Raw genomic sequence first — 13,081 nt, 5'->3', positions numbered from 1 at the left:
GACATGCCTGAAAAATTACTGAACAACAACATGCATACACACATATAATATGTAGTCATAATGTGTGTGTATATATGTGTGTAGATATATACACACATATGTGTGTGTGTTAGTTGTCTATATCTTGGATGGCAGACCCTTATCTGAGGAATTTAATACAAATTTTTTCACCTTTGGCTGCTTCTCTCCCTATCCTAGATGCATTCATTTTGTTTGTTTAGAAGTTTTTCAGTCTCATGTAATCAAAATTATCCTTATTCTTTTGTGTTGCCTTTATCCCTTTTTGGCATCCCAGTCTATGTCTTGTCCATGGTTGTGGAAGGCAAATGATCCGCTTCTCTTCATCTTCATCGTGACAACATCCTTGAGTGTTCGTTCAGGTCACATATTCAATGTGAATTCAGTGGGAAATATGGTATTTGCTCTAAGGTTGGTCTAAGGCTTACTTCAGCCAGCTTGCTTAGCAATTTTCCCAGTAGCTCTTAGCAGACAGGGAGTTCTTTCCAAAGTAATTTGTTTCCAGGCTTATCAAATTCAGGTTATTTCTGATTCTCCCTTGTCCATCTAGCCTTTGATTACTGCTGATTCATAATATAGCTTAAGGTATGGAAGTGCCATTTCCTCTTCATTTATTTTGATTTCCAAATGAATTTTCTTATTTTATACAGTTCTATAAAGTATCCCTTTGACAATTTGTTTGGCATAGCATTAAAACTGTAAATTAACTTTAGCAATCCATTTATGTTTTTCCTTCAGATAAAAAGTTACTGTATTTTGTCAAAAGCTTCCACTAATGGCATCATGATTTGTATTGTTATTAATATGATCTGGTTATAGTTTTCCTAACATTGAAGCAACCCTACATTCTTGGTATGAATCCAATGTGGTTATAATGTATAATCTTTTTAATATGTTGTAGCCTCTTTGCTAACATTTTATTCAATATTTTTATATTGATATTCATTGGAGATAATGGTCTCTAGGTTTCCTTCCCTACGGGGTCCTGGGTTATAGGACCATATATGTATCATAGAAGGAGTTTAGAAGGATGCCATTTATCCTACTTTGGCAAACAAATTAATAATATTAGAATTAATATTTCATGGAATGCTTGATAGAATTTGTAAATCCATTTCTCCCCATTATGGTTTCCTTAGGTTTTTTTTCTGAGATTGAGTTATTTAAATTCACTATTTTTGTTCATTTAATTTAGATGGTTTGTATTTTTGTAAATATTCATCTGTTTCACTTGTTATCAATTTTATTGGCATATAATTGAGCAAAATAGTTTAATAATTTATTTTATGCATTCTATTCAACTTAATTGACCTTTCAGTGCTCTAGGCACTTTCTAAGATGAGAAGATGCCTTCTTGCAATGGCAAAGGGAGTTTCCTCATCTTAAGATTATCCATATTAAAAAAAACTATAGGTTCAATCCTTCTTTGTATCTCTAGTTTTTTAAGTTGCATGCCCAATTCACTCATCTCTGCTTTCTCTCTATTTTGATCAACGTGTTAGTGATAAATTTTCCCCTTAGGACTACTTTGTCTCCCTCACAAAACTTTTGTTGTCTAATTGTTGTCATTTTCTTTGATATCTATTGTTTTAGTGATTTGTTCTTTGATCCACCAGTTCTTTAGGATTAAATTATTAGTCTCCATTTTTTCTTTCAAATGCTATTGAATGATTATAATTTTTATTGCATTGTGATTAGTAAAAGATGTCTGTTATTTCTGTTTGTCTGCATTGTTATGAGATTTTTATGCCATAGAATACAGTTGGTTTTTATATAGGTGTCATACATAGTGGAGAAATATGTATGTTCCTTTATGTTCCCATTCAGCAATCACCAGAGGTTTATCATATCTAACTATTCAGTTCCTTAACTTCTTTTTATTTATTGTTTTTTAATAAAGATTTTGTTGGGGGTTTTTTTTTTGGTCTGAAAGGGGTATGTTGAAGTCTCCAGCTATCTATTTGCTATCTATTTCTCTCTGTAATTTGATTAATTTTCCCTTTAAGTGTTTTGATGCTATACCATTTGGTACATATATATTAGGTACTTATGTATTTTAATATCTATGGTGCCTTTAAGCATAATGTAGTTTCTCTGCTTATCTCGTTTAACCATGTCTATTTTTCCTGTTACTTTGTCTAAGATCATGATTGATGCTCCTCCATTTTTAAAATTTGCCCGAGGCATAATAAATTCTGTTCCAGCCCCTCATTTTAATTCTGTGTGAATCTTTTTGTTTCAAGTGTGTTTCTTGTAAACAGCACATTCTGCTTTCTAATCCACTCTGTTACCCTCCTCCATCTTATGGGAGAATTCATCCTATTCATGTTTACTATTATGATTAATTCTTTCTTTCCATCATCTCCTCTTTTACTTGTTCCTCTCATTCCCCCCACATATTTTTAAGACAGGGGTGAAAGAAAGGGTTCAACACTAGTCATCTAATTGAAAGTGGTCCGCTCCCTCTCCTCTGTTCTTCCTCTTCCCTGCACCTACCTGGACCTTTTCATTGGTTTTTGCACTTGCTTTCATTTTCATCCTTTCTATGAGATATCCTCCAAAAGTGAAGTACTTAAGATTCCTTCAGCAGAGACATGCCTAGTCTTGTCGACAGGCTTTCTGAAAGGGGAGCTTTGGGAAAAGGCTGGGTATGGTAATGCCTAACTTCACAATTCCCTGGAGTAACACTTCTTCAGGGAAGTAGTCTTGCTAGTAAGTGACTAAAGCCAGAAAGGATCTAAGAACTTTGTCCAGTTTAATAATAATAATGATGATCGCTAGTATTTTTAGTTAGGTGCTGTTATTATCCCGAAGGGAATAGAATGCAGGGCCTGAAGTCAGGAAGACCTGAGTTCAAATCCAGCCTTAGGTGCTTCCTAGCTCTGCGCAAGTCTCTTCACCTCCATCTACTTCACCTGCCAAATGGGGTAATAGTAGCCCCTACCTCCCAGGGTGGTTTTGAGGATCAAATGATGTAATGTTGGTAAAGCCCAGTACCTGGCACCAAGTAAATATTTATTCCCTCCCTGTCTTCCCATTTTACAGATGAGAAAACTAAGGCTGAGGGAGGTTAAATCACTTGCCTAGGTCATGCAGGTAGTAATTATCTGATACAGAATTTGATCTTAGAACTTTCTGATGCTGAGCCCAGTACTATATGCACTCAGTTGTCTGAGTTAAGCTGTTTTCTGTTTTACTGAGTAATTATTATCAGCATAATTTTGCTCAGGTGTGATGTCCATAATGATGCAAAAGTTCATACTGTCATAGATTTGGAACTGGAAGGGCTCTTTTGAGATCATCTAGTCTGACCTCTCATTTTACAGATGAGGAAATTAACGTCCCAAAGAGGGAAGATGAACTTGTTTTGCTTAAGGTCACATTGTAAGTAACAAGAGCCCAGCCAGGAACCCAGGTATCTTCAGTCTAGATGCATCTTCCACCTGATCTTTTTGTCTCCTCTTGTGTTAAAGGCTATTGAGACCTGAGGAGCTGACAAACAGCAGATATTTGGAGTTTGTGAAAAAGAAAAAAAAAATGCTACTGATTGGTTAACTTCGAACCAGAAGAAATCGGTCAAAATGATTTACTTTTTGTATCTTTCTGTCTCCCTCCCCTCCCGTCTCTCTCCTTCTCCTTCTTCCTCTCTGTCTCTGTCTCTCTCTCCCCCTCCCCCTCTCTCTCCCTCCCTCTCTCCCATTCCCATCTTTCTCTTTCTCTGTTCCCCCCCTCCTTCTCACAGAGCCACTTCATGTAGAGCTCCAAGGGCAGGAGATATGCTAACAGCTCAGCACTGGCACAAATAAGAAGAGACTGAACAATCGCCATTTGGGTAGCATAGGGTTAGAACCAGTGTAATAAAAAACAACCAACTTTGAATTCCAGTGCTCTTGACATTCTTATTGATCATCATGGTGTGAAATCCAGTTTTTAACTTGAGAAACCTTTCAATGACAAGTAAAGGTTTTAGATAAAAATAGTCTTCAAGATGGAGGGGGAAGGAGGAAGGAGGGCAGGGAAGGGGAGTAGGGGGAAGGAAAATGGCCATTATCATTGGCAAGTGGGCCAACTAGAGGATGGGAATAGAATATTGCATCTTTCCCTAGAGGGCATAGCTGCATACACTGATTGATCACAACTTCCTGAAGAGTTATTTCTAACATTTAAGGAGCTGCAGAAGCTGTTTTTTTAGGACATTCCTTTACAGCAAACCCTCAAAATGATCCAGATTCTTTTGTTCTACAATTTTATTACACCAGATATCTTCAATTTCTGGACTTGGGGCCAGAGCCTTTGTTATACAGAGATTTCCCCCTGTTTATTTGTTGCAGTAGATTTGGCTGATTTGAACAGTTTCATAGTTTTTAAAATACAGTATTAATGAACTTAAAACAGGGAAATTAGGGTTTCCATGCCATCCAGCCTTAAAATATTTTGCATGCCACATTAAAGTAAGAAATTATTTTTTAAAAATTAAATATGTAAATATAACCTTGAAACACATCTCTGTAATGCTGCAGTCTTAAAAATAGGCTATTAAGGAATTCACACACGTTTTACACTGAACAGCACCTTTAAATAAGAGTTTAGTAAATGTTAATGCCACTATCTAGCCAGTTATATATAAATAAAATGGCTTAGAAAGTTTAATGAAATTTAGTATTAATTAAAATGGCTAATTAATCATGATGTAGGCTATTTAGATAATAAAAAGTTTAACTGCATTAAACAACTTTGTGTGCAAACTTCCTCATTTTCAAAACCTGCTTTTGGACCTTTAGAGAACAACAAAATGAAAATATTTCAGTTTGATTAACAGATAAGTATTAATTCTATAACTGTATCCCCAGTTTTTCATTATCCACACCCTACAATTTGGCAGAAAAAGCACTGGGATTATTGTGTCTTTAGACAATGTCTGAATGCATCCGGCGAGTCCCATTGTCTGATTTTAGGTTTTTTGATACTTTACTCACCAAAGTTACTCCCTTGTAAGTGTGCTACGTGGATAAATTGTTATTAAATTCGTTTATTTCAGGAAATTCTTTTTAAACCCACTTCATCCACATCTCTTGTTTGAATATAGATGTATCCCCAAATGAATGAGAATGTGCCAAGACAGGAACTGTTTGTCCAAGAAGGGACTCAGCTGACCGTATGGTATTGGCAAACTGAGGGGTCTGGCATGGGGTGGGGGAAGAGCTGGCCTGGGGGCAGGAATGGGCCCACGGATCCCAGCTGGGAACCCCAACGCTAGGGATGACAGAGGAGGATGCCCCCTCGCCATGCAAGAATGGGCCTGAGTTCACTGGAATACAGAGGGATGAAGAAACCCCTAGTAGCAGGTCAGCAATTGCTCGGCGACAGTTTAGGATTCTCCCTCCGGCGCAGAACAGTATCACGCGTCAGAGGTGGGACTCAAACTAAGGCCTTCGGAGTTCCGAAGACTGCTTGCCATCTACAGGGCCTAGCAGAGTACCTAGGAAGCATTTGGGAAATATTTCTTGGCGTTAGCCCTTGCAGCCATTTTGAGGACTCCAAGAACCTGCATGGGCCCGGAACTCGCGACACTAAGGACCGCCTCCCCTGCTACGTCACTGGCGGCTTTGGTCTTTCCGCTGCTTTCGCTTTCAGGTCTTCGCGCTGTGTCCTGCCTCTTCCTGCCACCGAGTAGCCAATCAACTGCCACCATCTAGGAGCCGGGCCAATGGGAACAGCCTCGTTATTGGCGTGTTACAAAAGCTGGCCCTGATTGGAGCAGGTCGCGCGGGTCTCCCAGAAGAGGCGGTGAACATCCGGGGGAGCCGGAAGGAAGTGGGGTTCTTCGGCTTCCTTCCAAGATGGCGGCAGGGAAGGAGCTCTTGAGTCCCAGGGACTTGGCTGGGGGAAACGGGCGCCGCGGGCACCTGGGTATCCCCGAGGCGGTGTTCGTGGTAAGGGGTGCGGCGGGCCGTTGATCCACCGAGGGCGGGCATGTTGCGTTCCGAGGCCTTGGAGCTGTGGGAGGCGCATTGGCGCCTGCCAGGCCTGGGGGAGCTGGTGGGGAAGGTGGGGGAGGGGAGGGCAGAGGAGGGGGAGGAAGGGAATAGGTCTTCCTTCCGCTTCTTACTCCTTACCCTCCTTTCTCCCCTTCTTACTTCTTCCGCTTTCTGCTCCTCCCCTTTCCCCTTCTTCCTTTCTCCTCTCCATCTTTCTCTATCCCCGACTCTTCCCATGTCCTCCCCTTTCTCAGTTCAGTAAACATTTATTAAGTACTTCTCTTTCCCAACTCTCCCATATACGCTTACTCTCTACCCTCCCACACACTCCCATTCAGCTGCCCTCCAGGCAGCTGCTTTTCCTCTGCATTTCTCTCCTCCTCCTCCTCCTGAACCTTAGGCTTAGGCCTGGAAAGTCAGCTTTCCTCTGAACTTCTTTCTCAAATAGAAATCCTCCTAGGTGGAGCTGGGCCTTCTGGTTTGCCCAGCTCAGTCTGTCTCCTTAGAGGTCATCTAATTCAGTCTGCTAAGGAGAAAACTGAGGCCTCCCTGCCCACGCACACGTTTTGAGGGGCGGCTAGGTGGCACAGTGAATAGAGCACCGGCCCTGGAGTGAGGAGGACCTGAGTTCAAATTCGGCCTCTGACCCTTAACACAAAAACTAGCCCTGTGGCCTTAGGCAAGTCGTTTAATCCCAATTGCCCTGCAAAAAAAAAAAAATCATTTTGTGAGTAGTATGGTTTTGACAGCTGTCAACACTCTGGGCACTAGAGCTGGGGTTCTTAGACCATTCCCTTTGGCAAGGTCTGGTGAAACCTATTGCCACCCCACTTCCCCTCCCCCATAAAGTTTTTTTTTTTTTTAAGCAATTGGGGTTAAGTAACTTGCTCAAGGTTACACAGCTAGTTATTTCTGGGTGTGGTGCTGAGTATCTGAGCCCAGATTTGATCCAGGTCATCCCGACACTGGAGCCGGTGTTCTTACTCGCTGAGCTACCTGGCCGCCGGCCTCCCCCCCCCCCCCATAAAGTTTTAAATGAATAAAATAAAATACACGGGATTAGAAAGGAAACCAATGATATTGAAATTAGCTGTCATAATACTGGGGAGGAAAGTGGTGTTGGTTTGGTTTTGAATCTCTCAGGTTAAGACCCTTGTGGATTAGACCAAAAAGCATTTAGATTGAAAATTTCCACGTGGGCTCTGGGCAGTTCTGAAGGGAAGAAGGCATCACTAATATTCTAAGCGAGGGGCCCATACCAATCAACCTATCCAATTAGTTCCTGAGGATTATTTTTCACTTACAACTAAAACAAAGTCCCAAATCTAATTGTGAAAGCTATCAGCCCTCTTCTAATGGATCCTGGAAGACTTTTCAAAGCCTGTAGGGTTTTGTCTATAAAAATGAATGGGAAGTATACTGTTAAGGATATTTCAGTCCTCTTCTGTGGGGTGGGGGAGGGCAAGCTGTGATTCCTAAAGTGAATGCCCAGAACATTGGGTTCTTCTTCTCCCACTGTGACTTCTATTGAGAGTATCAAGAAAAACTATGTAAACTGATTCTATTCAAGTATGAGCCGGGACTATTAGTATTTTAAGAGCTGTTTGACTACCAAGACACCCCTTTTCAGTGATTTGGTTGCAATTCTAATCTCCTTCCTTACTCTCCTAAAGGTTATTTTTTCCTGTCCAGTGTAAAGTAATCAGCAATTCATACCTGGTTTATTTATTCCTGCTTTTGTCTCCACTTGGTATTCAAGGTCTTGACCTTGGACCTTCCTGATCATCACAATCTCCTTCCTTCAAAATTCTCATCTACAGGTTCCTGTTTGTTGCTTAATCTAACCTGACTCATTCCTTTATTGTGTCTGACCTCCATTTCATCCCCAGTAATTTTGTTTGTACCTGTGTAAGATCCTTAAGCATTTTATTTCTTCAGTATTCTTGTCTATCTCCCATAGTGCCTATTAATGTGTTTGTCTAGACATACACTGTACTTTTCTGGGATTTCCAAACGATGCCTGACAAGTTTGACATGTTTTTCTGTTCCTCAACTCCCAACAAGAAACCTAATATAATCAAAACAAAAAACTGGTTTCTTTCCATGACTTCACATTTCCAGTTTCACATATTCCAGTTTCATCAGTTTGTGAATGAGAAAATTTGGTGACCTCATCAGCATCCGTGGGTTTAAATATCTCTATTCTGATGACTTCCAGATGGAGCCTCACGCTATCTCCTGAACTACAGCTACACATCTCTACCTGTCCTTTAATAATTTCAAAGAGGAGGTCCTGTAGGTATTTCAGATTCCGTATGTCCAAAATAGAACTCATTATCTTTTCCCCAAACCTTTTCTGAACTTCACTTTTTCTGTTGAGCGTCCCCATTTTTTTCAATCTCTGCATTATGCTGGACTCTGTACTCTTCCCAAACCACATATTGCTCATTTTGGCCCTTGTACCTCCACATTTCTCAGATCTCTTCCTTTCTCTTAACTCTCCCAGCCAGTCCCCTAATCTATGCTCTTATCCTTTCTCAGTAGGTCTGTTATAATAGTTTACTAATTGATTTCTCATCCCACCCCCCTAAACTTTCTTATTACTCCCAGCTGTCTTCCACAACCACAGGTTCTGAAGCTCATTTCCTATAGTTAAGGGATGATCATGTCTCTCTTCTGGTCGGTGCAGTTTGATGTGTTCATCTTGACCTTAGGCTCAGTCTAGGTTTAGTCCCAAACTTCCTTTCCAACCTTGTTGTATGTGATTTTCCATCTTCTGCTGTTTAGGCTGGCCACATGGCCTTTCTACTGTTGGTCGAAAAGAATGTCCATCTCTTACCTGATTGCCTTTGCACTGGTTGTCCCCCTTACCTACAATGCACTCCTTTCTCCCTTCTACCTCTTAAGAGTCCTTACCTTCAAAACTGAGCTAAAGTCCCTCTTTCTGCATGAAGCCTTTCCCAATTTCTTCAAGTACCAGGACTCTCCTGCCTCAGTTAAACCTGTATATATTTTATATGTACTCTCCTCTCCCCAGAATATAAACCCTTTGAAGGCAGGGTCTGTTTTACTTTTGTATTTTTATCTCTAGCACCTTGCCAGGCATATAGTAGGTGCTTAATAAATGCTTGTTGGTTGGTTGGTTGATTGAAGCCTAGAGAGATGAAATTATTTACCTGAAACCACACTTAGTGAGTGAGTGCTAGAGCTTGGACCCCCACACCAAATCTCACCGTAGCATGCTGTCTCAGTAGCTGGTAAGTAAATGCTTATTGGCTGATCAGAAAATGCAGGTAACTTCCAGTATATTGGCAGCTTGGGGAAGAGTCAGAAAAAGAGGCCTAACGTTGGATGACTGAAGGAAGATTGGAGCCAACCTGGCACAAGGTAGGTGCATAGGTGTAGATAAGGGAAGTTGGAAAATTGGGGCTCACTTTTTTTTTTATTATGAATCATATTAATCATCAGCAAGGATGTACAACAGTGTACAAAAAATAGTAATGCAAAGCAAAAAAGTATACAAAAGAAGAATAAAAAGGATTGGACACGAAACTGATCTAGTAATATAGGATTGTTTTTAAAACGTATAGTAAATGGAACGCGGAAGTGACAATATTGTTCTATCTCTGTCCCCTCCTAAACTTGTTTTTGTTGTGTATATTTTTTAATGTTTTCTCTTTTGAGGGAACCTCTATTACTATGCACTAAAGCCACCCTCCTTCATCTCCAACTCTCAGTGTCTGTGCATCGGCTGCATCTGAAAATGGTTGTACTTTTGTACTCTATTCCAAGATGTGGGCAGCAGCTTTAGCACCAGTCTTGCAATTGATCACTCTGTTGATCGTAATCTTATAATTTAAAAAAACTGAACAGTTTTTTGGTAGCTCTTGTTTTTGTGTCACCTGCATTTCCCATCTCCCTCCCTGTCCAAGAAAACCTTCCCTGTCAATAATTAAATTTTTTAAAAGAGGGAGAAAGGAAAAAAGGCTCTGTAAAATTAACCAGCAATATTGAAAAAGGTCTGGTGTTAATACGCAATATTCTTCAAGTTGTGGGGATGAGAAGCCTTTCAGACTTGTTTTCCTTTCCATTGTTGTCATATAAATTGGCCTCCTAGTTCTGCTCATTTCACTCTGCATCTGCACCCAAGTCTTCCCTAGTTTCTCAGGAATTCTTATTATATTCCTTTGCATTTTTATATCACAATTTATTCAGCTATTCCTCAGTTGATAAGCACCCAATTTGTTTTCAATCTTTTGCTGTAGAAAGTGTTTTAAATATCTTTGTGCAAATATATTTGGGTCCTTTCCCTCTGTCTTTGACCTCTTTGGGCTACCTACTTAGCTGTAGTGGTGCTGGGTCATTATTTAGTGGTTTTTTGGGTAGAGTTCCAAATTGCTTACCAAGAATGGTTGAAGCCAAAAATTATTTGAAGGTCTTAGTGTTGCCCTGTTGACTGTTATATAGGCTTATTGGTCTTGTTCCCTTAGTATATCACTAGTGATGTTGGCTTCTAACCCCTCTGAGCTCACCATGATCCAAGAATCAATCTAAGTGATTATTAGTCTAATTGAGAGGGTTGTTAGCCTCAGGTATGTGATTGATTTTTTTTTTGGAGGGGGAAGGTAGGGCATTTGGGGTTAAGTGACTTGCCCAAGGTCACACAGCTAGTCTTTGGTGTTAAGTGTCTGAGGCCAGATTTGAACTCAGGTCTTCCTGACTCCTGTATTCACTGCAGCACCACCTAGCTGCCCCTTGACTTTTTAAAACTATTTTGAGAACTATTACAAATATAACTGGTTTCCTTTGTAATCCTATGTATTTCAGGTTTTGCATTTAAACCCACTGTTTTGTGAAAAGACTCTAGGTTTCACTAAATTCCCTACCAAAGGGGTCTGAACCACTGACTGGGGAGGAGACTGCCTCCTTATCAGAAGTTACCTCTTCTGGGCAGGTGGAGGGTGCCTCTTAGTCTCTAACTGCCCAGTTCTGACATTCAGTCTGTTGCACTTCTTAACCATTAGGTTATCTTTCTGAAAACCCTTAGCTCTCTAAGCTACACAGATGACTGGCTTTCTGCATGATGGAAAAGCTGATTATGCAGCTTATAGATCATAAGATCCTAGATTTAGAACTGGAAGGGGCCTTAGAGGCCAGCTGACTAATTTTATAGATAAGGGAATTAAGGCACGGAGAAGGGGTCCTTGCTCTAGCTTGAAGCTAAGAACCCCAGTCTTACTGACTCCAAGCCTTATCCACCATGCCTTGATGCCTTTTGAATTATTGGTCTCCCAGCCATTTCATTGCTGATGAATGCAAGTATAAAATTTATCTTTTGATTAGTTGATTTTAGGTGTGTCTATTACCCATATATTCCATAATCAGAGGTAATTGAGAGTTGGATATACTATGCAACTTTGCTTTTGAATTTTTGGGACTGGTTTTGAAGGGGCCAAGTAAAAATTAACATATTCTTTTCTAGGGGAAAAACTGCCCTTGATTTCCTTCAGATGTGTTTGGCCCCAAGCATCTATTTGCATGCAAATGCTGTTGCTACCACCGGAGGAACTAAAGTGCTTTTGGTTCTCCTGAGACCTAAAATCTCAGAGATTGTATTTACTGGCTTGCAGAGTGTACCCATTCTGCCTCTGCAGATTACATCCACTGAGAGATGTAACCTGTGGGGCAGTCTCTGGTCTTCCCGAAGAACCCTACTTGAACCCTCAGGGGAGGTCTATAGTGGACCATGTACTCTAAAGTAATTACTAAATTGTTCTTATCCTGTTGAAACACTTGCTTAATTTATTTAGAGTTATCTCTAGTGTATGGGAATGGAGAGGCTCAAATAGATGCAAGAGATACTGTGAAGGCTTTTGCAGATGGAGGAGACTAGAGTTTCTTTTAATGAAATCAGAAGGGGGGGGAATGCCTCTTTCAGATGTGATGTTGTTGAAGTGTGCAAAAGATTTCAGAGTGTTCTGTGGGCAGATGGAAATGTGGGGCTGGAACTCTGGAGGGAAATAAGGGCTATGAAATGTAGATTTGGGCAATCATCTATGTAGTTGAGATAGGAGAGGACCAAAGGAAGAACCTTTAGAGTTTTGAGGGATGGAAAGAGATTAAAGAATGTAGTGTCTGGAAAGAGCCAGTTTACTGGTCAGCTGTGTCAGATGGCTAAAGAAAGGATGAGGGTTTGAAAAGGGCCTCTGGATTTGGTAGAGATCATTGGTGAGGACTTTTTTCTCTTTTGAAATTCTTGTCCATTATCTTAGGGAAAATCAGTTCCCATCTTAGGGCCTCCTCAGGGCCCACTCTTCTGAGTTTCTTCCATTTGTTAACCCAAAAAGTACCATAATCATGGCTGATGAGCTGGAGTAGTGCTAATGATACTCATCAAGGAAAAGACAAGCCACAGGATTGGAAGTGTAGTCTACCATGCAGAGAACTAATAGCTAGCATTTACTGGCTTGGTAGCTCAAGAAGGAACTCAAGCTATCAGCCTTGAAAATAGCACTCTGAATTCCCTTTTTAAATGGGCATTTTCCTACCTCTACTTCCTCATCAGATTCTAATGAACTATTTCTAAAGTGCCAGTATTCCAGGCACAGAAATGCTTTCTTATTCAGTCTTATTACTTGTTTGGCAACATTTCTGTTTCTTCCTATTTTGTTACTACAAATGTACAAATGCTTCCTTTATATTATAGGATAAAATATTCTTGCAATATAACTCACTAATACATTGGAAACAGATTACCTAAGATTTTAGACTCCTGTAGTCATGGGGCCTTTTTGGAAATGTTTTTAGAAATAGGTTATAAGAGACCATGAATGATTTTAAATTATTTTTGTCATTCTCAGTATTCCTCACTGAGGTCACTTCTTCCAGTCTGAGAATTGAAAAGGCAGGGATACAGACCTTTTATTTTTTTCCAAGTTAGTCTGTGAGTAAATAGAGGGCAATATGAAATCAGAGCACAAAAACTTCATTTCAATTCCTCATGTTGACCTGACAAGGTCAATTTGTGCCTTTCACCCAAATCAGTGAGAGGAGGGTGCTTAGAGGCTGTTTATATTCCAACCCTA

The 13,081-nt window shown here is 40.3% G+C and overlaps 1 protein-coding gene across 2 annotated transcripts in view; it reads left to right on the top strand.

Moving 5' to 3' along the window:
- VBP1 (VHL binding protein 1) overlaps positions 1 to 13,081 on the top strand; it is a 60,970-nt gene that overhangs the window by 37,169 nt on the left and 10,720 nt on the right. The window contains exon 1 of one of the 2 annotated variants that reach the window (XM_069063737.1): positions 5,806 to 5,951. The exons of the other annotated variant lie outside the window; for it this stretch is intronic. Coding sequence (XP_068919838.1) covers positions 5,859 to 5,951 — 93 coding nt within the window. The 5' untranslated portion in view covers positions 5,806 to 5,858. Of the gene's footprint in view, positions 1 to 5,805; positions 5,952 to 13,081 lie in introns of those variants that run through there. 2 annotated transcript variants of the gene reach the window in all.

Source organism: Petaurus breviceps, unplaced genomic scaffold (assembly GCF_028583685.1).
Source record: "Petaurus breviceps papuanus isolate PSGF00001 unplaced genomic scaffold, PetGlider_PUasm1.0 90601, whole genome shotgun sequence".
Taxonomy (NCBI): Eukaryota; Metazoa; Chordata; class Mammalia; order Diprotodontia; family Petauridae; genus Petaurus; species Petaurus breviceps.
This window is presented reverse-complemented; position numbering and strand designations above follow the sequence as displayed.